The sequence below is a fragment of the Sus scrofa genome, chromosome 12 (genome assembly GCF_054392235.1).
Source record: "Sus scrofa isolate SSC_HxYL_T2T_F1_AM1 chromosome 12, Sscrofa_HxYL_maternal_Yorkshire_Landrace_v2.0, whole genome shotgun sequence".
Taxonomy (NCBI): domain Eukaryota; kingdom Metazoa; phylum Chordata; class Mammalia; order Artiodactyla; family Suidae; genus Sus; species Sus scrofa.
This window is the reverse complement of record NC_139394.1, coordinates 44078446-44104147: the sequence shown is the minus strand read 5'-3', so window position 1 is coordinate 44104147 and position 25702 is coordinate 44078446. Positions and strand designations below refer to the sequence as shown.

Here is a 25702-nt window from a genome sequence, read left to right as displayed (position 1 = left end):
GCTTCTCTTCTCATTCTGAGTAAATTCACAGTCCTTGCAGGGTCTGATAAGGCCCTACACCAATGGTGGAAGGGGTGGGAAGCCAAATGGGATGGAAGCAACTCAGAAATGATCAACAGCAAGGAGACTCTACCAGCCATAGGCTGGAAGGATGAAAGAATGAGTAGGGTTATGGAGCCTAGGAGCCAGAGGCACCAAGGGAAACTGAGTCTCTGGAGAAGGAAGTGCTGCTTGAGACACCCCCTGTGGCCAACAGAGAGAGAGTACATGGGGGAGGAGAAATAACCTTCCATCATCCTTTTTCTTCTACCCCCACCCAGGATGCTCTATGGCTAATTCTAGCTGGAGGCTACCTATTAAGGGAATCTCTAAAATTGAAACCAGCCTGCAGGGAGGACTCCAGGAATGGATCAGGAGCAAAGAGACCCAGTACTAAGACCTTCCATGATACATTCTGCTAAAGCTGATGTGTGAAAACTACCTGCTGTCTTGGAGTTCCCTAGTGCCCTAGTGGTTAAGGACCTGGTGTTGTCACTGCTGTGGTGCAAGTTGGATCCCTAGCCCGGGAATTTTCCCATGCCTCCGGCAATGCCCCAAAAAACCAAACAAAACACAAAAACAAACCTATCTTCCCTTAATACCAGAGAGAGGATTAAAATTTATTGCAGATAATCATCCTGGAATGAAAAAGCCTGGAAGGCAGGAGGGCACAAGGGTCAATCTGTGAGTCGTTTGTGGTAGAGAAGGACCCTTGGAAAGAAGCCCCAGAGTAATTCTTTGGGAGGAGTCCAGAGACTCAGTAAAAAGAATACGGGGCTTGGCCCAAAGGCCTGGCTGTGAGCTCCACTTCTTCTTCTTTTTTTTTTTTGTCTTTTTGCTGTTTCCTGGGCCGCTCCTGCGGCATATGGAGGTTCCCAGGCTAGGGGTCTAATCAGAGCTGCAGCCACCGGCCTACGCCAGAGCCACAGCAACGCGGGATCTGAGCTGCATCTGCAACCTACACCACAGCTCACGGCAACGCCGGATCCTTAACCCACTGAGCAGGGGCAGGGACCGAACCCGAAACCTCATGGTTCCTAGTCGGATTCGTTAACCACTGTGCCACGATGGGAACTCCTCCACTTATATTCCTAATTGGCTACGAGAACTTGGTAAAGAATTTCACCTCCCCAAGTTTTAGTGTTAATCTACAAAATGTGGATAACAGCAATTTCTTTTCCTTTTTTCCTCTTTAGGGTCACACCTGAGACATATGGAGTTTCCCAGGCTAAGGGTCGAATTGGAGCTACAGCTGCTGGCCTACACCACAGCCACAGAAACTTGGGATCCGCGCCGCATCTGTGACCTACATCACAGCTCACGGCAATGCCGGATCCTTAACCCACTGAGTGAAGGCAGGGATCGCACCTGCACCCTCATGGATACTAGTCGGGTTCGTTGCTGCTGAGCCACAATGATGGGAACTCTGGATAACAGCACTTTCTGTTTTATAGAGCTGTCCAGAAGATGAAAAGAGATAATGGATATGCGAAACTAAATGTCACTCCTTTGATTAGATTCTTCAGAAGTTCCCTCTTGATTTTAATTTAACATTCAAATTCCTCCACAAGGCACACTAGGATCTTCAAGATATGGCTCCGGTCTACTTCTTTTACTTATCACCATTCTCCACCCCAGCAACTCCAAAGAACAGCCAGAAGGAACCACTTAGAATTTCCAGAACTTTACTTTCTCCTAACCTTTGCAAATACAGCCTTTTCTGCCTGGAGCATGCTGTTCCTGATATAACATGCCCCCAACCCACAGGCGAATTCCTATTCTTTCTTCAGAGATGAGCATTAGGAGGCATCTCCTCAAGTTAGGAGGCGGGGTGCTCTTCCTCTCTGTTTTCAGAGCACCCTCTGCATCCTCTGATTCTAGCATATTCAGTAGTTGATTGGAATCCTAGGTTTGTACTGTCCCTGTCCAACTGGAGTACCTAGAGGTCAGGAGCCACCCTGCTTCTTATTTTTCTACCTCTAGGCCTTCCAGGTGATGCCTGCTGAGTGATGAATGCATGAATGAACAAATGGTGGTACAAACTTAAGGGGTTGATGATGAACAGAACTTTTTGTATTTCCACCTTAAAAAAAAAAAAAAACTTCATGGAGTTCCTGCTGTTGTGTAGTGAGTCAATGATCTGGCTTGTCTCTGTGGAGGTGTTGGTTCGATTCCCAGCCCTATTCAGTGGGTTAAGGATATGGTAGCTATGGCATAGATCTCGTGGCAGCTCAGGCTTGGATTCGATTCCTGGCCCCAGGAATTTCCATATGGCACAGTTGTGGCCGAAAAAGAAAAAAAAAAACACCTCTAATTCTAAAAAAATTAAAAAGAGAAATAAAGAGAGTTCCCTTGTGGCTCAGCGGTAAGGAACCTGATTGTTATCCCTGAGGATGCGGGTTTGATCCCTGGCCTCACTCAGTGGGTGAAGGATCCGCCGATGCCATGAGCTGTGGTTTAGGTTGCAGATGCGGCTCAGATCTGGTGTTGCTGTGGCTGTGTCAGAGGCCAGCCCCTGAAGCTCTGATTTGACCCCTAGCCTAGGAACTTCCATATGCCAAGAGTGTGGCCCTAAAAAGCAAAAATGGTAATAATAATAATAATAATAATAAACTTTTGTTAAAAAGAGGAAGAAAAATCTAGAAGTCATGTCCCCCACTGGCAATAACCCACCCATCTCCTCCTCTGTGTTGCCTTCCTCAACATGTATACGGAAAGGCTAAATTGTTTTTAGTCATGAAAGAGTTTTTAATTCCTTTAACCTTGCTTATTGGGACCTGCTTAGAGAGCTCTGTGACCTTCCACATCTAGGGTTGAGCTCACATTTACTGCTGGTGTAATTGAAGAGAGGTGACCGCATGCCTCTTTTTCTGACCTGAAGGCATTAATTCTGAACTTGCTGCTGCACCTCCAGCCCAACCTGCTCTTCCTCCTGTTCCTTATCGCAGTGAATGACACCACCGCCTGCCCACTTGTCCAGGTGGGAAACTCAGGATTCACCCCAAGACTGCTCACTTCTTTTTCCCACCCAAATTAATCACCAGATCTTGCCCAGTATACTACTTAATCATGTCAGGGATCTTTTGCCTACATCCCTACAGCCACAACCTAAGTCTAGGCCACTATGATCCCTTACCAGACTTACTGCTTTGGTCACCTAATTGGCCTCCCTGCTTGTAGGCACCTCTTATCTGAACACATTCCTTTTTTTTTTTTGGTTGCACACACAGCATATGGAAGTTCCCAGGTCAGAGATCAAATCCAAGTCAGAACTTCGGCCAACATCACAGCTGTGGCAACGGCTGGATCCTAATCCTTAATCTGCAGAGACAACTTGGGATCCTTCACCCTCTGCTCAGTGGGGTTAAGGATCCAGCATTGCCATGAGCTTTGGTGTAGGTCACCAATGTGGCTCAGATCTGGTGAGTCTGTGGTGTAGGTCAGCAGCTGAAGCTCCAATTTGACCCCTAGCCTGAGAACCTCCATATGCCACGGGTGTGGCCTTAAATCAAAAATAAATAAATAGGGTTCCCTTTGTGGCTCAGTGGTTAACGAATCTGACTAGCATGCATGAAGACACAGGTTCGATCCCTGGCCTTGCTCAGTGGGTTAAGGCATTGCCATGAGCTGTGGTCTAGGTTGTAGACTCGGCTTGGATCCCAAGTGGCTATGGCTGTGGCGTAGGCAGGCAGCTACAGATGCGATTGGACCCCTAGCCTGGGAACCTTCATGTGCCATGGGTGCGGCCCTATAACAAGCAAAAAAAAAAAAAAAGAAAAAAAAAGAAAGGAGTTCCCATTGCGGCGCAGTGGAAACGAATCCAACTAGGAACCATGAGGTTGCAGGTTTGATCCCTGGCCTTTCTCAGTGGGTTAAGGATCCGGCATTGCCCTCAGCTGTGGTCTTAGGTCCAAGATTCAGCTCTGATCTGGCGTTGCTGTGGCTGTGGTGTAGGCTGGCAGCTGTAGCTCCAATTAGACCCCTAGCCGGGGAACCTCCTTACGCTGCAGCTGCAGCCCTAAAAAGACCAAAAAATAAAAAATAAAAAAAATATTTTATTTTGTTTAAAGATAAAATAATCTGGCAGGCGGTACCCACTGCCTTCAAGACAAAATACAAACTCTAATGTACGTTATAAGGTCTCATCTATTTAACGTCCTTTTCTGTCCTCATCTACTACTTTCCCCTGGTGAGTAAACTCCAAACATATTGAATTATTTGTTTTTTATCTATTCGAATGCACTTTTCCCCTCTTTTTTTTTTTTTTGTCTTTTTAGGGCCGCACCTGGGGCATATGGGGGCTAGGGGTCCAATCAGAGCTGTAGCCGAAGGCCTAAGCCATAGCTACAGCATTGGGGGATCCGAGCTGCGTCTGCGATCTACACCGTCGCTCATGGCAACACTGGATCCTTTAACCCACTGAGCGAGGCCAGGGATCGAACCCATGTCCTCATGGACGCTAGTCCGTTCCTTAACCACTGAGCCACGACGGGGACCCCCTCCCCCCAATTCTTTACTAGGTCAACTTCTGCTCATTCCTATGGTTTGGCTTATACGTCACGTCGCCCTCGGGGAAGATGCCCTTGTGCCCTTGTGTGCCCTCTGAGCTTTCATAGCTTCAACTCAAACTTGAGCCAGAGCCCTCTCTAGACAGTGCAGCAGAACGTATAGACCCACAGGCAGTGTTATCTGGATTCCAATTCCATTTATTCGTTGTGCGACCTAGGGCGAGTGAATTCTGCCTTCTCATTTGTAACGTGGGACTAATATTTCATCATTTTGTTGTGAGAATTAAATGAGATGATGCAAGGTGCCTAACAATTAGAATTAGTATTACCTCAGCGCTGAATACTAAAGCTCGATCTCTCGTTCTAATACATCCTCAGGGTTCAGTTTGTACGTGATTTCATTTTAAGGCACACGTTTGTTCCAGTATCACTTTGCAGACTATCTGCTATTTGACAAGGTAGTTAAAACAAACCAGGAGGTGACCTGGTCCGGTAGTCTGTCACGATTTTTCGGTACGGGAGTTTACTAACTCCCAACGCCCCCGGCTGGCTCAAGCAGTCTGCAGCCCAAGCAGAACGAACAAGGGCATACCATTCGAAATTTCAGCGAAAGAACTGTCTTTTCTAACCATTTAACCTGCGTTTATAAGGCTTCTCTTCTTTCGCTTCCTAACCTCGAATTCTTACAGATCCAATGAAGTGAGAAATAGGACCGTAATCAGGAAGGAGCGCGTAAGTTCAGATTCCTCCCCCATCCAGATCGCGGCAATGGTACTTCCTCTCCTCAATTCCCTCTCAATAATGGTACCGTCCGCGTAGGGGAGAACGGGGGGTGATTCCGAAGTCCCCAGGTTCGGAAGCTGGTCCTATTACAGAGCTACCCCTCGAGCCTTGGTGCTGTGGTACCGCCCACTTCCCTCTGATTGGCTGCAGAGACCCCGCAGTCGGGCCCAGCCCTCCGCGCCGCCCTCAGTAGAGCTCCGGCCGCCGCGCCGCCAGGCTTTCGTATTCCTTGTTCTCCGCGGGCTGTGGGGGCTCCGCGCCGCGGCCGTTAGTCATGTCTGGTAGGTGACTCCTTCAGCGAGCAGCGGCAGCGGCGAGAAGGGGCCCGGCGGGGTTGGGCCGTCTTCCCGCCCACCGGAGGGCCCCGAGGGAAAGCCTCCGGCCCTGAGGGAGGCTGGGGTGGGGGGGCGGACGCGGCCGCCGCCATGTTGGACTGGAGGGACGCACGCTCCCAACGCTCTCCGTTTCCAGATCCCGGCGGGAGTGCTTCGAGCCTCCGGTCTTTTGGCCCCTTTCTTGGAACCTGAGGCCACTTGCCGCTCCCGGGGGAGGGTGTGTGGAATTGGGGGGCGGAGGCCTCTACGCCATCGCAGGGGCGGGGGGAGCCTGTGATTAGAGCATCAGCCGGAGAGAATCGGTGCTTCTGGTTCTCCGCTCCGCCTCAGATCTTTCAGCGAGGCCTCGGGCCAGTCATCTCGCCGCCTCGTCCCTCAGTTTCCCCATCCGTGAAGTGGAGCTGGGCCTTCCTGACTCACCCATTCATCAGGTGGGGGCCTTGACGCTTTGGGAGCCCTTTTAAAGGACGTTGCCTGACACGAAATCCTACATGTCGTCATTCCCTCTGCAGCAGCCTCCCCGATTCGAGTTGGGGGTGTTTGCGTATAATTTCAGCTTCCTCCTCACCCTCCTCTGTCATCTCCCCTTTTCAGTTTATCTCCTGCACGAGCTTAATTAAAGTGAGCCTTGTCTATTGATAGGCTGCAGTAAGTACATGTGGCATTTACGTTAAAACATATCGACCAAAAGAACGACGGTCTTCCACGAAGCACTTAAATTGATAGAGGCCACCCCGGTTGTGTGGAAGAGAAAAAGAGGCCTTGGTCTCATCAGGACAGCCCGTTTAGATCCTGCTAAAGCAGAATATAAAGTCAGGGACGTGGATCTGCTCTTGATTTAGCAGATTGACCTAGCTGCCACACGAGGTCCTCTGTTTTTGGGTATATCATAGGCTGCAAGGAAAGACCCAGCTCTCCACTTACTAGAAACCATCATGAGTGTTACATGACCATTTTTCAAGTGGGAAAGGAAAATACATTCCTGAAAGCCATATGGTTAGGATGAAAATGTCTGCTGGCAGAGTATTTTACACTTGAATGGGAGAACCTGTTGGTACTAAAAACGAAACAACACTCCCCCGCCCGCATTGAGAAGGAGAGAAAAAGCCAGCAGCAGGCAGAGAGGAGACTGAATGGACCAGAATGGTTGGACAGGGGAGTGATCAACATTCCTTAGGTTAACATCGATGTTAAGCCAGAATATCGATCTTTTGAGGGATGGGGCATTTACCTGATCAAACAGGCTGTTCATTGCACAGAATTTCTCTCTTGCTTCTTTTTATTTAATTCTTACTCAAGCAAGAAATAATTTCTTACCCCAAAGTAGACATTGGTACATATTTTACCAGGCACATCATTGGGAGTGAAACCTGGTAAAGCTCCACGTGAGTACACAGAGGTGCACTCTCAAGAGGGTATGTAACCCATCCATGGCTTAAAAAAATAATAAAGAGATCCTCCTGTCCTTTTGGAGAAATTTACTCTTTCAGTGGATATAGTGCTCATTTAGAACGGTTGACCTGTTGATTTTTAACATAGTTATTGGTTTAAAGCAATGGCTTATTTTTATGGGACCATGTAGTGTCTCTGGAAAATTAAATTTTAGATGTGTACCATCTGTAAAATCCAGGATTTTCAGTGTGTTATAGGAGTGTGTGAGCTGGTTAACCCATTATTATGGATCTTCAAATTACTGAGATACCAAATAAATGTCATTTTGTAATTTGAGTTTTTTAAATATTGAGATTGACTTTCTTGTCAAAAAGAACTATTTAATAATTGCTTGTTTATACATTAAGTCAATTAAAGCTAGAATCTTTAAGTTCTACTTAGTGTTTTTATGTACTATTTATACATTTTGTAATTTGTATATAAAAATAACTTTTGACTTTGTGTAAAAATAGAAATGATGCTTTGACTTGTTCTTGATGAATATTTAACTTAATAAATTTAACAGAGCAGACTCCCCCCAAACAACTAATGGCATTAAGTCCTTTAAACCTTCCAAACCACACTCCAGATGCCCAACAGGACAGACTTGTAAATCTCATAAAAGGTAGATGCTTATACAATCAATCAATAAATCAGAATTGTAAATATTGTCAATCATCACACTCTCAGACAAGTGTGAATTGTCTGACGCTTTTGAAGTTACAGTCGAATCTAGTATTTTACATTTAAAATTTACAAAGTCAAGATACTTCTCTTTTTGGCAATATGGCAGACCAAGATAACTTGTAAATCCTCTGTCCACAAGCACCTAGAAACGCAGCAACTTGTGTAAAATAAAAAGCAAGCCCCTGCTGCCAGAAGTGAAGTAGAAGCCAGCATGGTAGGCATAGAGCTAACTTGCTTGCCCTGGAAGGGAGGATGTAGGTCTCATTATTTGGAGACATGGAGTTTATTGTCCAAGTAACTGTCCAAGTAACTAAGGGCAGGAGACGAAGCCTTGAAACCGTTAGAGCCATGTAATGGGATCTGAGACTGTTATATTAAACCTGGATGTTTAAAGGACTATATCTTCAGTGAAAGAATGAACTAGGAAAAAACTTTTATACCAGTGTAAGAAATAAAAAGGAAGCCTGGGCTCTGAGTGAGAAAAAAAGTCTTTTCCTAGGAACTTGTAACCTGGGACTTGGACTTCATACAGTTTGGGTGTGTATTTAGACTAGTTATGGGGTCCAGAAAACTTTAGCTAAGAAATTAACATAAAAATTGGTTCTGGGAGTTACTGATGTGGCACAATGTGTTAAGGATTCAGAGCTGTCTGCAGTGGCTTGGGTTGCTGCCGAGGTGTGGGTTCGATCCCTGGCCCGGCGCAGTGGGTCAAGGATCCAGGGTTGCCCTGGCTGTGGTGTAGTCGCAGCTGCGGTTCAGATTCACTGCTTGGTCCGGGAACTTCCAAATGCCATGGGTGTGGCCAAAAAGAAAAATTGTTTCTGGATTGGCAATAACCTTGGGGTTCCTGGGAGAGACAAATGAAAAACCTTTTCTGAGGAAATTTCAGAGGTCACGAATCTTAGAGGAAAAAACAAGCCTCACAAAAGATAAGTTCATAGTAAAACATTGCAGAATTCTGGGAATCAAAATGAGAGTGACAAATAGCTTTTGAACCTCCAGTGGTCTGAAAACAAGTATTTTTTATGTTTAAAATTATTAAAAACTGGAGTTCCTGTCGTGGTGCAGGGGAAACGAATCCGACTAGGAACCATGAGGTTGTGGGTTTGATCCCTGGCCTCACTCAGTGGGTTAAAGATCTGTCCTTGCCGTGAGCTGTGGTATAGGTCACAGATGCCGCTGGGATCCTATGTTGCTGTGGCTGTGGTGTAGGCCAGCAGCAACAAACAGCTTGGATTAGACCCCTAGCCTGGGAACCTCCATATGCTGCAGGTGCGGCCCTAAAAGGACAAAAAAAAAAAAAAAATTACTTCAACACCAAGACATGGAAAAAGGTTACATAGATTTGAAAAAGAACCAAGTGTAACTTCTAGAAATGGAAAAACGTGGCTAAGTTGAAAGGGAGCTAGACCTAGCAGAAGAAATAGGTAGAAAATAGATACCATGATTACCCAGAATTCAGTTCAAAATGATAAAGATGAAAAGAGGTTAAGAACCATGGGAAATAGATTTTTGAAGCCTTGTCATACATCTAATAAAAGTTCATGACAGAGAAAATGGTGAAGAATCGAGTAGTTGAGAATTTTCCAATATTGGTGGATTAAGAAGCAGTCTCAAACAGACATAAAAATCACTTTATACCTAGTTGCATGAATCTGAAACTGCAGATACACCAATGACAAACCTATCAAAAACAGGGAAATGATAAGATTAGTAGACTTAAAAATGTTAAGATGCTAAATAATGAAATGATCCTTGGAATTTAGAGGAAAATAAACTTTGAATTCTTTTTTTTTTTTTTTTTTTTTTGGTCTTTTTGCCTTTTCTAGGGCTGCTCCTGCAGCATATGGAGGTTCCCAGGCTAGGGGTCCAATAGGAACTGTAGCCTCCGACCTATACCAGAGCTACAGCAACGCGGGATCTGAGCCGCGTCTGTAGCCTACACCACAGCTCATGGCAACGCCGGATCCTTAACCCACTGAGCAAGGCCAGGGACTGAACCCGAAACTTCATGGTTCCTACTCGGATTCGTTAACCACTGCGCCGCTACGGGAACTCCTAAACTTTGAATTCTTTACTGAAATAAAAGACTAAGAATAAGGGAGGGAGTTCTTTGTGGTGCAGTGAGTTAAGGATCTGGCGTTGTCACTGCAGCGGCTTGGGTTGCTGCTGTGGCGCAGTTTTGATGTCTGGCCTGGGACCTTCCACATACCATGGGCACTGCCAAAAAATAAAAAAATAAGAAATAAATCTGGAAGGGAAGAGTAAGGTATAAAAAATGTTAGAGGAAGCAAATGCAGTAAATAAAAGGTGTTGACTAGAACCTTGAAGGTTAAAATGATTACATTTAGAGTTTTATTTTTAAAGCAAAAGAGATTTATTAAGCCGAGGGGCATGGGCTATACATTTAAAGTTTGAAAGTAAAATAATAGGTGAAAGCTGTGATTGGCATTATAGCATCGAGGTTCCTATATTTCTAGTTGAAGTGGTTGAAGATTATTTTGAACTTTGTCAAGAATGTATGTTAAAAACAATCTTTAAATTATGAGTGGTAACTTATTAAAAGAACAGAATTTGAACATCAGACTTCTAAAGCAGTAGAGGGGAAAGTAAAGAAAATCCAATTGAAGGAAGTAAAGGAGTTGGGGGGTAAAGACCCTAGTAGGTGGAGTCCAGTATAGGCTGGTAGGAATAAATAAAAAGAGTAATAAAAATAGGAAAAAATCAGTTGAGAGACAAAGGTTGAAAGGTTTTCACATGGGAAAAAATGATCTAGATACATGTTTTCAGAAATAACACACCTGGAGTTCCCTGGTGGCTCAGTGGCTTAAGGATCTGGTATTGTTGCTGTGGCTGGGGTTGCTGCTGTGGCTTGGGTTCATTCCCTTGCCTGAGAACTTCCACATGCCATGGGTGTGACAAAAAAAAAAAAAAAAAAAGATAACCTAAAACATCAGAATAGGAAATGTTTAAAGTATAAAGTTGGGCAAATAGCCAAAAGGAGGATTGTTTAGTTATGTTACTAGTCAAAATAAAATTTGGACATTTTTATGGTAGTCTTCATGTAGTGTTAAAAAGTTGACCAGGAAGCTGTAAATCTGTACTGTTATGTGCCTCAAAATGTAGAAAGCAAAAAACCACTCAATTGTAAGAAATTGATGAATACAGTCAAACAGGGAATTTTAAAAAATTTAAACATACCTCTCTGTGTAATTAATAGATTAGGTAGACCAAATGTTAGTGAGGATATGAATGATAGAACTAAGAAGTATTTTGTAGCTTTAGAATTCCTTCAACATTTGGAAAATGCAAGTTCTTTTCAAGCACATAGGGGACATTTATGCAAATAAGTGTTTACCAAGGGGAAAAACAAAACAAAACAAAAACAGCAAACACACAGAAGATACCTTTTTTGGCTGCAATGGAATTTAATTATAAAACAAACAGTATCAGGAGTTCCCGTCATGGCGCAGTGGTTAACGAATCCGACTAGGAACAATGAGGTTGAGGGTTCGATCCCTGCCGTTGCTCAGCGGGTGAACGATCCGGCGTTGCCGTGAACTGTGGTGTAGGTTGCAGATGCGGCTCGGATCCCGCATTGCTGTGGCTCTGGCGTAGGCCGGTGGCTACAGCTCCGATTCGACCCCTAGCCTGGGAACCTCCATATGCCGTGGGAGCGGCCCCAAAGAAATAGCAAAAAAAAAAAAACAAAAAAAAAACAGTATCAAAACCCTATACATTTGGAAGGAAAAGCACTTTTAAATAATTCATGGGTCCAGATACAAGACTCAGGTGTCAAGTACTCATAATGAGTGGTTTGGAATGCCATGAATAACATTCGTAAACTGATTTTCTCTGGTGAATATAAAACATCTGCACTTTCTCAATCAGGTATACTAAAGGCTAGTCTTGCTGTTTAGTAGGCTTATTTCTCTATTGTGAAGTTTAAAGTTGTCAAGCTAAAGAAGTCAGATTTACAGTTTCAGAGAACTGAAGTGACTGGGTTAAGAGCTCTAATGTGTAATAGATTTAAGCGAGGGTCACATGATGTATGTGCTGTGTACTTCTGTAATTCTGCCTGAGCCAAAAGGAAGTACAATAAATCTTGGACTCCACTCAGTCAGCGGGAGAACCTTTGGATATAATTTAACCTAAAGCCTCATGCATCCCCAGGGTATCCTAAGTTTTACTCATATACCCCTCCTCACTGTAATCCTTTGTTGGTTGAAACTAAACTTCCTTTGCCATTTGACAGATGCATTATGATCCAATTAGGTTCTGTGTCCTTTTCATATTTTTCTTATTTAGTTTTTAGCTATACATCTAGTCATTTATTATCAGATGCTGTCATTTATAATTTTTTCTTTTTAATCTCAGGTAGCCTTATGTCCGCATTCATAAAAGAGTTAGACTTTCATTCATTATTTTAATAATTAAGGATTACAATAAATTCTTGTTCAGTCTAATAAGAGATATCTACTGCAGAAAAGTGGCAAAGTTGATATCACCCACAGCCAGTGGCAGTGTTTTCATATTGTAGCTTTATATGAATTGAATGAAAAAGTCACTGATTTGACTTGATTTTTGGCAGAACTATTCAACAACAGTTGGTTTTGTTTCAGATCAGGTGAGGTTGAGCCTAAGAGCAGTTTGAGACTGAGAGTCATTTTTAAAAATTTTTTTAACAATTGAAAGAGTATTTATTTCATGTGATACTCATCACTAATAAACTTAGCTCATTCATTTGACTCTGATGAGAAGCTTAAAGGATAGAGCCTCTTCAAAAGTTGTTTTGAAATAACTGACATTTGGAAGTATTGAGAAAAGTTGAAAGGTCAAACTCTTTGCTTTCTTTTCCCTTGACATGTATTACTCAACTCATGCCTTCCTTAATAGTTTGTGTTGCCAGAAAGGAAGCTAGAAGTGGGTATTACTGAGTTAGTATACCAGTCGGCCCAGTCTCTGAAAGTTTGGTAAACTAACTTAGCTGTGTTTTCCAAGTCTTGGTAGTTCTTTACGTTGCTGCTGACAGTCAAAGCAATCCAGTCCAATAAAAGGGAATGTTGTATATGTTGGGCTAGCAGAAATAAGAAGTAAATGTAATCTTGAAGTTTATCTTATTCTCCCCTTTTTGATCCTGATTAGTGTGTGTGTGTGTGTGCGCGCGCGCACGTGCACTTTTTAGGTCCACACCTGCGGCATATGGAAGTTCCCAGGCTAGTGGTCAAATTGGAGCTGCAGTTGCCGGCCTACACCATAGCCACAGCAACGCCAGCTCCTTAACCCACTGAGCAAGGCCAGGGATCGAACCCTGATCTTCATGGATACTAGTTGGGTTTGTAACCCTCTGAGCCACAGTGGAACTCCTGGTCTTGATGAGGTGTTACAGATGTCTTTTTGTATATAAAGCTAATATAGCTTGAGCTTTTAAGTTTTTGTTAAAAGGATGAGTTTTTCCCTGATTGTTTTTCATTTGTTCACTGGGTTCTTGTGGCCACAGAACATGTTTGTAGAGTAGCTGTTTGCAAAGATGTAGTTACTGTAGAGAGCAAATACTTGTGGTACAGGTTTTCCTTGCACAGTATTTTTGACTTCTAGTTTTTCTTTCTGTAGTTACTTTTGATGACATTTTCTTACTACATTTCATCTGTAAGAGCTACAGCCTTTGAGGGAAGCCTAATTTTAAATAAGATTAAAAATTCTTTTTATGTGTTTTAGATTCTGGAAGTTACGGTCAATCTGGGGGTGAGCAGCAAAGGTAAAGTATATATACATTTTAGTAATGCTGTGAATGAGTAGAACTGAGAGCAAAAGATAAAAAGTCAGGTTTTCCTCTTGAGATTTGGAATCTTGACATCTTAAAAAAGTTAAGTATTAGCTTGTCCAGGGGAAAGAGTTGGCCTGTGTATGTAAGTGCTGCGAAATATTTCTTTTTTATATTTCCTTTTTAAAAAGGCTGTTTGAATCAGTAAATATAGATGTTGCCTAGAGATTAAAATATATCTCACTGATATTGTAAAGATTGTTTCCTTTAGGAAAGTTTTTAAAAGAAACAGGTATTAAAAGGATTTAAGTAGTTGAACTGTAACAGCTTCTTAAAAAAGCATTTTATTTTTTTGACTGTATGTAATATGCTAATACGTTTTTCCTGGAGTGGATTTTTTTTGAAGCACTACGATAGAAGTGTTTAGCGTTTTTTTTAAAGATTCCTTAACCGTGTTCACAATAAAAAAGTGTATTTTTATGTGAATGTGTACAATGCAGTAGCATTTTCTTGGTTATTAGAAATAAAGCCTTCAACTTTTAACTGTAAATATTTTGCAGTTAAGTGTGAGATATTCAGAAGAGCCTCTCAGATATTTTATGTAATCAAGTTTTAAGCCTTATGTAAAAAACTGATTTGACTTTTTTATTTTCATAGGGTAGACCCTCATAGTAAGACAACTAACAAATGTTTATTCAATGAAATATAGTAAAGAAATTCTGGTAGAATTTGATAGCTCTAAAATAAGGTTTTTTTGGCATTTTTTCTTTCCTTCGGCATATATTCAGAAGGTTTGTTTCTGACCTAAGGCTTATATGCTATAAAATTAAAGAAACTTAAAATATGAGGAAGCTACATTTATTTCATTCAGTCAGCAAACTGTATGCTAGGCTATGCTGTGACACTAGTGATACACTTTTATTCTATGATAGTACTCTGAAGACTTACATGCCTCTAATTACTGAGGCACTACAATTGGCCATTTAGTGCCACACTTTGCCTTTTTTAGAATGTCAAAGGCAAATTTAAGGCAAATGGTAGGAAGAAATTAATCAGTCAGAGTGTAGCTAAATTGATTAAAGCTCTAATTGAAAGAGTCATTATTTTTCTGCTTCAGGTATTTATTAATGGGTTTTGGTCCCAGTTGGTCGCTCCCCTCCGCCACTCTCTCCACCCCTTTAAACATAATTCTCTGGGATTTTCTAACTCTGGTGAAGTTTTGTTTATTTGTGGAAGAAGATTGTCAAAGCAAAACTCTTTTTTCTTTTCTTTTTCTTTTTTTTTTTTTTTTTTTTTTTTTTTTTGCTTTTTACGACCACACCTGAGGCATATGGAGGTTCCCAGGCTAGGGGTCCAGTTGGAGCCAGTGCCACAGCCATAGCAACATCAGATCCAAGCCGTGTCTGTGACCTACACCATAGCTCATGGCAGCATCAGATCCTTAACCCACTGATCGAGGCCAGGGTTCTAACCCTCAACCTCATGATTCCTAGTGGGATTCGTTTCCACTGCACCACGACGGGAACTCCCAAAGCAAAACTCTTGGTGTTTGTTTGGCATTTAAGAAGTCTGGGAATGACTTCATTTATATCTTTGACAGCCTTTCACTTTAGACTCTGAGAGATTGGCAGATTGAAAATTTCTCACAGATTGAAAATTTCTCAGGAAAGAAGCCTGTATTTAAGTTGAAAGTTGAAAATGAAGATAGAAGTCTTTAAACTTTTTAATTCTAGCACACTTCTTTGAAGTAGTACGTTTTTCTTTTACAGTTATTCTTCCTATGGAAATCAAGGCAACCAAGGTTATGGACAAGCACCACAAGTAGGTTAAATATAAATTGAGTTCTTTATAAATAGTTAGTTTTATCTTAAGTATATAATGACACTTGTATTTACCTAAATTTCAGGGCTATTCTGGCTATGGGCAGACTACTGATTCTTCGTATGGGCAGAACTATGGCGGCTACTCCAGTTACGGACAAAGCCAATCAGGTTGGATTGATGTGTTAAATTTGCTATTTTAGAAATTAAAAAATCAGAGCCTTTTCTAAATGGTATATCCATCCAATTTTTAGGTTATTCGCAGCCCTACGGTGGTTATGAGAATCAAAAGCAGAGCTCATATGGCCAGCCATCCTATAATAACCAGGGACAGCAAAACACGGAATCATCAGGAGGGTAAGGAAACAGTAAAAGTATTAAGGTTGTGTTGGGCAATGGAAATAACACTTTGGGTATTAAAACAGGTTTCACTAACAAAGTCCTAGTTTAAATTTTTTTTTTTTTTTTTTTTTTTTTTTTCCAGAAAAGTGTTGATGGAGTATGAATTTCAGAATTCAGTGTTACAAAGAATGTGGACAGGAATTCCCATTGTGGTTCAGTGGTTAACAAATCTGACTAGGAACCATGAGGTTGCGGGTTCTATCCCTGGCCTTGCTCAGTGGGTTAAGGATCTGGCGTTGCCATGAGCTGTGGTGTACGTCACGGATGTGGCTCGGGTCCTGCATTGCTGTGACTCTAGTATAGGCCAGTGGCTACAGCTCCGATTAGACCCTTGGTCTGGGAACCGCCATATGCCACGGGTGCAGCCTTAGAAAAGACAAAAAGACAAAAAAAGAAAGGAATGTGGACATTGTCAGCACTGATGTTTTATTATTTTTATTTTTTTATTTCTTTTTGCCTTTTAGGGCCATACCTGCTACATATGGAAGTTCCCAGGCTCAGGGTCAAATTGGAGCTACAGCTGCCAGCCTACACTATAGTAACGTGGGATCCAAGCCATGTCTGTGACGTGTGCCAAAGCTCCCAGCAATGTCCAACTCTTAACCCACTGAGCGAGGGCAGGGATTGAACCTGCATCCTCGTGGATACTGGTCGGGTTCATAACCCACTGAGCCACAACGGGAATTCCCTGATACTTGATTCTTATGTGTTATTTATAAAAGTATTGTTTAGCTGTAAATGAGTGCACATGATTTAAATGTTAAAAAGTAAAATTTGGACCTTTGCTTTATACCTTGATGAAATAAAAACCTTCCTATAAAAGGAGACTTCTCAATGCTTACCTTTTATTTCCATTTTTTTATAATTATTATTACCTTTAATAATAGTTACAGATTAGGGTCACTGATGATTTTTTTATTTACTTTTATTTTTATTATTTATTTATTTATTGCTTTTTATGGCCACACCTGCGGCATATAGAAGTTGCCGTGCTAGGGGTTGAATTGGAGCTACAGCTGCCAGCTTATGCCACAGCCACAGCATTGTGGGATCTGAGCCATGTCTATGACCTACACCACAGCTCATGGCAGCACTGGATTCTTAACCCACTGAGTGGGGCCAGGGATTGAACTCATCATCATGGATACTAGGCGGGTTTGTTTCTGCTGAGCCACAATGGGAATTCCATCACTGATGATTTTTATTTTTCTCGTATTTTTAACATTTTCTGGAGTTCCCGTTGTGGCTCAGTGTTTAATGAACCTGACTAGGAACCATGAGGTTGCAGGTTAGATCCTTGGCCTCGATCACTGGGTTCAGGATCCGGCGTTGCCATGAGCTGTGGTGTAGGTTGCAGACGCGGCTCAGATCTGGCATTGCTGTGGCTCTGTTGTAGGCTGGCACCTATAGCTTCATTTGGACCCCTAGCCTGAGAACCTCCATATGCTGCGAGTGTAGCCCTAAAAAGACAAAAAAAAGAAGTTTTCTACATAAACATACTATTTTGAAAATGTTTTTATAATCCACTTAATTTTATTGTACTTATAGTTGTACAATCATATTCACAACCTAATTTTAGAATATTTCCAGAGTTGCCGATGTGGTGTAATGGAAACGAATATAACTAGAATCCATGGGGATGTGGGTTTGATCCCTCACCTCACTTGGCGGGTTGAGGATCCCATGTTGCTGTGGCTGTGATGTAGGTCAGCAGCTACAGCTGATTCGACCCTTAGCCTGGGAACTTGCATGTACAGCTGGTGCGGCCCTAAAAAGCAAAAAAAAAAAAAAAAAAGAATATTTCCATCCCAAACCTCCAGTCCACCCCTCCTTCCCCCCTGCTTATGCCCCTTGGTAACAATAAGTTTTTCCAAGTCTGAGTCTGTTTCTGTTCTGCGAATAAGTTCATTTGTATCCTTTTCTTTAGATTCCACGTGTAAGTGATGCAATGTTTGTCTAACTTTACTTAGTATGATAATTTTTAGGTCCATCCATGTTGCTGAAAATACCATTATTTCATTCGTTTTTATGGCTGAGTAATACTCCATTGTATATATGTACAACGTCTTGTTTATTAACTTCTCTGTCAATGGATATTTAGGTTGCTTCATGTCTTGGCTATTGTACATAGTGCTGCAATAAACATTGAAGTACCTGTATCTTTTTGAGTCATGGTTTTCTCTGGATAGATTCCCAGAGTGGGATTGCTGGATGATATGGTAGTTCTATTTTTAGTTTTTTGAGGAACCACCATACTTTTACATAGTGGTTGTACCAATTTACATTCCCACCAACAGCACAAGAGGGTTCCCTTTTCTGCACACCCTCTCCAGCATTATTGTTTGTAGATTTTTTTTTTTTTTTTTTTTGGTCTCTTTAGGGCCACACCCGTGGCATATGGGGGTTCTCAGGCTAGGGGTCCAATCAGAGCTACATCAGATCCTTAATCCACTGAGCAAGACCAGGGATCGAACCCATGTCCTCATGGATGCTAATCAGGTTTGTTAATCGCTGAGCCACAGTGGGAACTCTGTAGACTTTTTGATGATGGCCATTCTGGCTGGTGTAAGTTGGTACCTCTTAGTAGTTTTGATTTGCATTTCTCTAATAATTAGTGATGTTGAGCATATTTTCATGTGTATTTTGTCCATGCGTATGTCTTTGGAGAAATGTTTGTTATAAATCTGCCCCCTTTTTTTTTTTTTAAAGGGCTGCACATGTGGCATGTAGAAGTTCCCAAGCTAGGGGGTCAAATCAAAGCTGTAGCTGCCGGCCTATACCAGATCCTTAACCCACTGCATGAGGCCAGGGGTTGAAACCATGTCCTCATGGATACCAGTCAGATTTGTAGCTGAGCCACGATGGCAACTCCTAGACCTGCCGATTTTTTTGATAGGTTGTTGTTTTTTAAGATATTGAACTGCAGGAGGTTTTTATGTATTTTGGAGGTTGATCCCTTGTTAGTTGTTTCATTTGTAAATATTTTCTCACATTGTGTGTGTTGTCTTTTTGTTTTGTTTTTGGTTTCCTTTGCTGTGCAAAAACTTAGGTTTAATTAAGTCCCATTGGTTTATTTTTGTTTTTATTTTCATTACTCTAGGAGGTGGAGCTGAGAAGATACTGCTGTGGGTTATGTCAGAGAGTGTTCAGCATGTGTTTTTCTCTGAGTTTTATAGTATCCAGTCTTAAGTTTAGGTCTTTAATCCATTTTGAGTTTATTTTTTGTGTATGGTATTTATGTATATTCTTTTTTAAAAATTTCGTTCTTTTACATGTAGCCGTCCAGTTTTCCCAGCACCACTTACTGAACAGACCGTCTTTTCTCCATTGTAGATTCTTGCCTCCTTTGTCATAGATTAGTTGATCATAGGTGCATGGGTTTATTTCTGGGCTTTTTATCCTATTCTGTTGATCTGTATTTCTGTTTTTGTATGGCCACTTGCCATACAGTTTTGATAACTGTAGCTTTGTAGTATAGCCGTAAGTCAGGAAGCCTGAGTCCTCCAGCTCCATTTTTCTTTTTCTTTTTCTTTTTTTTTTTTTTTTGGTCTTTTCTAGGGCCACTCCCGTGGCATATGGAGGTTCCCAGGCTAGGGGTCTAATCCGAGCCACCGGCCTACGCCAGAGCCACAGCAGCACGGATCTGAGCTGCATCTGCTATCTCCACCACAGCTCACAGCAATGCCAGATCCTTAACCCACTGAGCAAGGCCAGGGATTGGACCTGCAACCTCATGGTTCCTGGTCAGATTCGTTAACCACTGAGCCACGATGGGAACTCCTCCATTTTTCTTTCTCAGGATTGCTTTGGATTATTATTATTTTTTAATGGCAGCACCTGCAGCATATAGAAGTTCCAGGGCTGGATTTTTTTTTTTTTTTTTTTTTTTTCTTTTCTTTTCTTTTCTTTTTGGCTGCCCCACTGCATATGGAGCTCTCAGGCCAGGGATCAGATGTGAGCCACAGTTGCAATCTGTATGTGACAGCGCTGGATCCTTAACCCACTGTGCTAGGCTGAAGATAAACCTGTGTTCTAGCACTCCAGAGATGCTGCTGATATTACTGCGCCAGAGCAGGTCTCCCTAAACCAAGGATTGAATCCAAGCCACAGCTCTGGCAACACTGGATCCTTTAACCCACTATGTTGGCCTGGGGATTGAACCCTTAACTCTGCAGCAACCCAAGCGGCTGCAGTCGGTTTCTTAACCCACTGTTCGATGGTGGGGACGCCTCCATTTTATTTTTTAACCATTTTAATGTATTATGTTTTCAGGGACAAAAATATTAAAGAAAAAAGTGCCAAAACCTACCCATATATTTTGGATACCCTAAAATATGTTTTGTTTGTTAATATAGATAGGTGAATGTTAACAGTTTTACAGGTCTTAGAGTTTTTAAAAATTTTTAGATTCGAGGAGTCTGCAGTTGTTATTCATTTTAATAATAGTAACTGACTTTTTACTGTGGTTTAAAATTTGTGAAATACTTTTGCATTCCCTAATTTAATTGATCCTGTTTTAAACACTATGAAAGTGTCAGAAATTATCATTGGTAAAGAGAAATTATCAGTCTTATTATAGACAGGATAGTGCTTTGAAAAATGGGTAGTGCTATATAGCACAGAGTGCTCTACCCAGTATTCTGTGGTGATCTATGTAGGAAAATAATCTGAAAGAGAATGGTTGTATGTATATATATATAACTGAATCACTTTGTTGAATAGCAAAAAGTATCGCAAACTCGTAAATCAAATTTATTGATACTGGAGTTCCCATCTTGGCGCAGCAGAAACAAATCTGACTAGGAACCATGAGGTTGAGGGTTTGATCCCTGGCCTCACTCAGTGGGTTAAGGATCCGGCGTTACTGTGGGCCTGTGGTGTAGGTAGCAGATGCGGTTTGGATCTGGTGTTGCTGGGGCTCTTGCGTAGGCTGGCAGCAGCAGCTCAGATTAGACTCCTAGCCTGGGAACCTTCATATGCTGCGGGTGAGGCCCTAAAAAGACAAAAGACAAAAAAAAAAAAAAATTATTGTTCCTTTAATAAAACTTTAAAACATGAAAGAAAGAAAAGTGAGAGAGTTTCCACTGTGGCTCACCGGTGATGAATCCAATTAGTATCCATGAGGATGCAGGTTGGATCCCTGGCCTGGACTAGTGGGTTAAGGATCTGGCGCTGCACTGAGCTGTGGTATGGGTTGCAAATGCAGTGCAGATCCCACGTTGCTGTGGCTGTGCTGTAAGCTCCAGTTTTACCCCTAGCCTGGGAACTTCCATATGCTGCAGGTACAGCCCTTTAAAAAAAACAAACAGAAAAGTGCATAATGAAGTACAAATGTAGGGAATACATTATGTTAGAAGGCTCTTGAAGCCCTGCTGGTTAGTTTTCAATTTTAGGAGAATCTTTTTGTAAGAATCTATTTTTTGGAAATGTGACATATAAATGTGGGCCAAAGAGGAACATTAAATTTGGTTTGGTTTGATAGTCATTTTAAAGTGAAGTGCTAGGGTTCTGACCACTGTTGTGATATGTTTTGGATTTAGGGAATCTTTATTAGATTGTTTTGATCATTCGATGCAAAATAAGATGTGACTATTAAGTTGTGAAGCCTTATATTGGTCCCCCTTCTTTTTTTTTTTTTTTTTTTTTTTTTTTTGTCTTTTGGTCCTTTTAGGGCTGCACCTGCGGCATATGGAGGTTCCCAGGCTAGGGGTTGAATCGGATCTGTTGCTGCTGGCCTACGCCAGAGCCACAGCAACGCCAGATCAAAGCCACGTCTGTGACTGACACCACAGCTCATGACAACACCGGATCCTGAACCCACTGAACGAGGCCAGGGATCAAACCCACAATCTCATGGTTCCTAGTCTGATTCATTTCTGCTGCACCACACCACAGCTCACGACAACGCCGGATCTTGTACCCACTGAACGTGGCCAGGGATCAGACCCACAACCTCATGGTTCCTAGTCTGATTCATTTCTGCTGCACCACAATGGGAACTCTGCTCTTCTTTTCTTTTGAATAAACATTAGAACTCAATTCCAGTTAAGGTTTCAACGTTCCCATCCTGAGAGCAGGTAATTAATAGCCATATTGCTTAGAATATTCTCAGAATTCCTTGGTGGGGCAGTGGGTTAAGGATCCAGCGTTGTCACTGCTGTGGCCTAGGTTGCTGCTGTGGCAAGAGTTTGATCCCTGGCCCTGGAACTTTTGCATGCTGCAAGCACGGCCATAAAAAAAAAATGTTCTATTATCAAAGATGTTTAGAAGAATATATTATAGGTTCAAAGATAATTATAAGAAAATAGTCCCCAAAACATTATAATGTTATTAAAACTGAGATAGAGCCTTAAAATAAAACAAAACACTGAGATAGAGCCTTTTAGTGTAGCTGTTAAAAGTACTCAGCACTTGTCATGTTTGTTAAAGAGTCAGACATGTTACTGTATTTTACATCACCTTTAATTTTTTTTTTTGTTTTTTTGTTTTTTTGCCTTTTCTAGGGCTGCTCCCATGGCATAGGGAGGTTCCCAGGCTAGGGGTCGAATCCAAGCTGTAGCCATCGGCCTATGCCAGAGCCACAGCAACTCGGGAACTGAGCCTTGTCTGCAACCTACACCACAGCTCATGGCAACGGCAGATCGTTAACCCACTGAGCAAGGCCAGGGGTCGAACCCGCAACCTCATGGTTCCTAGTTGGATTCGTTAACCACTGCGCCACAACGGGAACTCCCCACCTTTAATTTTTTTTAATTCAATGCGATGATAGAAACCATAGTGATTTTCTTGCTTCATGATAGTTTTAAAGGGTAGGTGTGGTTTTTCTCATAATGTGCCTTTTCAGTGATAGTAGAATTATTTTAAAATCATTTCATTGGTGATAGGTTTGTAGATGAAAGAGCTAAATAATTCCCACCGGAGGGGAGTCGTGAATTTGAGGTCTAGCTGGGCAAGCCTCTCAGAGCAGTTAGTCTGTCAGCCTGCTGCGGTAGATGTAATCCTGCTGTAAATTGCTCACGTTCTTGATTTCTGTTTAGCCAAAGTGGAAGAGTGCCTTCATATGACCAGTCAGACTATGGTCAACAAGATTCATATAACCAGCAGTCAGGCTATGATCACCATCAAGGCTCATATGACGAGCAGTCAAATTACAATCAGCAGCATGATTCCTATAATCAAAACCAGCAGTCCTACCATTCACAAAGGGAAAATTACAGCCACCACACACAAGGTAAGATATGCTGACCTTTGTTATTTTTCTTTTTTCCCTCTCATAAATTGTCTGCTTATTGAGTTTTGTGTCAAAAGACCCACATAGAATTTCAACTGTTTATAAAAATTTGTAGTGGTATTGAATATTATGTTCTCTCTCATGTTTATCAGAACTAGTTTATTAGATTTCTATTTCTGAACTTCTTAGCGACCCCTGATGGTCACATGACTTTTTGCTGTCACATGAGTTTTTGAATTTCCTTTGTTGTCTCAATCAGCTGATTATTTGACAGTGCTGCTGCTCCCAGTTTTTTTGGTAGTGGTGGTGTATGTAATTTGAGGAAATTATGGTCCTATATTAGCTTTCTCTAATCTAATCTAAGAAGGACCAGTCATTCTTTTCCTCTGTATATACCACTGATATTTAGGAATCTCACTATGGCATGAAAATGAATGCTTTAAGGGCAGGAGTCTTAATTTATTCATCTATGGACCTGCTCAATAAATATTTGTTGAATAGTTGAAAATGAATAAGTGAATGAGTAAAAGTGGAAGCTCCTTCACTGGATATCTCCATTGAATAAACTTACTATGTCTTGCTTTGAAGATCCAGATAGTCCTTGTTCATGTTTGATTTGCATTTAAATATTTTTGATGTTAAAAAAATTGGAGTTCCTGTGGTGGTGCAGTGGTAACAAACCCGACTAGTATCCGTGAGGACGTGGGTTTAATTCTTGGCCTCACTCAGTGGGTTGGGGATCTGGTGTTTTTGTGAGCTGTGGTGCAGGCTGGCAGCTACAGCTCTGATTCGACCCCTATCCTGGGAACTTTTGTGCCACAGGAACAGCCCTAAAAAAACAAGAAAAAAAAGTAATAACTTTTAAGTAATTAGGGTATTCTTTTCATGTATTTCAGTTCTCATGTACTTTACTCAAACTATTCCATATCACCATCGCATCACGTGCTGGTATCTACATCACCTTTTTTTTTTTGCTATTTCTTTGGGCCACTCCCGCGGCATATGGAGGTTCCCAGGCTAGGGGTCTAATCGGAGCTGTAGCCACCAGCCTACGCCAGAGCCACAGCAATGCGGGATCTGAGCCGCGCCTGCAACCTACACCACAGCTCACGACAACGCCGGATCGTCAACCCACTGAGCAAGGCCAGGGACCGAACCCGCAACCTCATGGTTCCTAGTCGGATTCGTTAACCACTGCGCCACCATGGGAACTCCTACATTACCATTTTTGCTATCTGACTTTAGTAGAATGGAATCTGACCTAAATATAATGTTCAAATACATTTAACTCCAGATGGTATTATGTTGACTTGCATTTGAGTTTTGTGCGCATTTGCTACTTTCCGATGGTTACAGGTGACCAAAAGGGCCATTTATGTTTATGTGATAGGAAGCCTTTGTCAGAAATGTCAGTGTTTATGTATGTATGTATTCATTATCTTTTTTGTAGATGACCGTCGTGATGTGAGTAGGTATGGAGAAGATAATAGAGGATATGGCGGGTCACAGGGAGGAGGTAGAGGGCGTGGGGGATATGACAAGGATGGAAGAGGTCCTATGACAGGATCAAGGTAAGTATTCAGATAGAGATGTCTACATTTCTTCTCTTTTCTTTCTTTCTTCCTTTCTTACTTTTTTTTTTTTGTTGTTGTTGTTACTTAGCTGGTTTGATTCCATCATTTAATTTAGTTAAGAAGTCTAAAAAAGAAATGATGCTGTAGAGAAGAGGACAGAAATTCAAATTTTATTTTCAGTCTTAGGATGTCATGTAAATCACCTCAGGATAGACTGTGTTAGTTTATGTGATATATATATAAAATATCAATGGCGAAAAGTCCCCTACTGTGGTGTGGTTAAGCCACATAACTGTGTTTTTCCTGCCAGAGCTATAGATTTAAACTACTTTAAAAGATGTCTCTGGGAAATCCAAGTGTTTTATCTGTAAAAGATAAAAGGTAAGTTAATTCTAGATTATAGCATAGAGAGGCTATTCTTTAACCTTGATTCTTCTTGGGAAGGGAAAATTTTAGGAGGCAGTAGCAGAGTATAAAGTTGGGTTTGACAAATGAGAGAAAGATTTTATGTAACTAAACTCTTTTATTCCATATCACATACCATTGTGTATTTTGTCTAGACTAAGCTGTGGAAAGGGAATGACTTTTTCCTTCAGTTTCCTTTTCTCCATTGCTGGTATTACCAGGTTTTGTTATTTACTTATGGCATATGTTATAAAAGCTGGTTTTAAAATTACTTTCAAATGTAGCTGTAAATTCAGCAGTTTAGCTTGAAAAGCAGGAATGAAAAAATAGTTGACATTTATTGTCCTCAGATGAGGTTTGTGGGTTGCAAATTTGAATGTAGAATACAGAGGCTTAAAAGATATTTGTATTCTTTGGGAATTGAAATTGTCAGCAGCCTGTTAACTGACACTTAATAACTTATCAGTGCCAGGTCACTCTTTTGCCTCTTAGGGACGGGGTGTCTATTCCCTGAAGTGATCTGAGACAATCAGTTATATACAGCATTATTATTTTTTAAGATGAGCCAGGAATTTGATCCCACGGACTTTATGTTTAATGATCTGGCAAAACTAAAGTCTAAACATATTGAATAAGACTTGAACATTAAGTGTTTTTTGATGAATAGCCAAAGTTTATTGAGGTAAAACAAATATATGCCTCTTCATTATCAAAGAGAGGAGT

At 41.5% G+C, this 25702-nt stretch overlaps 1 protein-coding gene and 1 long non-coding RNA gene across 2 annotated transcripts in view; one reads left to right on the top strand and one right to left on the bottom strand.

Moving 5' to 3' along the window:
- Window positions 1-5518: 5518 nt before the first annotated feature.
- On the bottom strand, window positions 5519-10722 carry LOC146398243 (uncharacterized). Its single transcript, XR_014821380.1, has 2 exons — window positions 9806-10722; window positions 5519-8837 (listed from the first exon to the last, which is right to left on the bottom strand). It is a non-coding gene; the product is annotated as an uncharacterized LOC146398243 (long non-coding RNA).
- A 2779-nt stretch (window positions 10723-13501) lies between these two features.
- The window catches only part of TAF15 (TATA-box binding protein associated factor 15), a gene marked incomplete at its 5' end in the record, with an annotated part of 29995 nt that continues 17794 nt past the window's right edge, over window positions 13502-25702 (top strand). Inside the window, 6 exon segments of the mRNA NM_001315764.1 lie at window positions 13502-13541; window positions 15317-15368; window positions 15454-15538; window positions 15622-15724; window positions 22807-23000; window positions 24451-24571. Coding sequence (NP_001302693.1) covers window positions 13502-13541; window positions 15317-15368; window positions 15454-15538; window positions 15622-15724; window positions 22807-23000; window positions 24451-24571 — 595 coding nt within the window.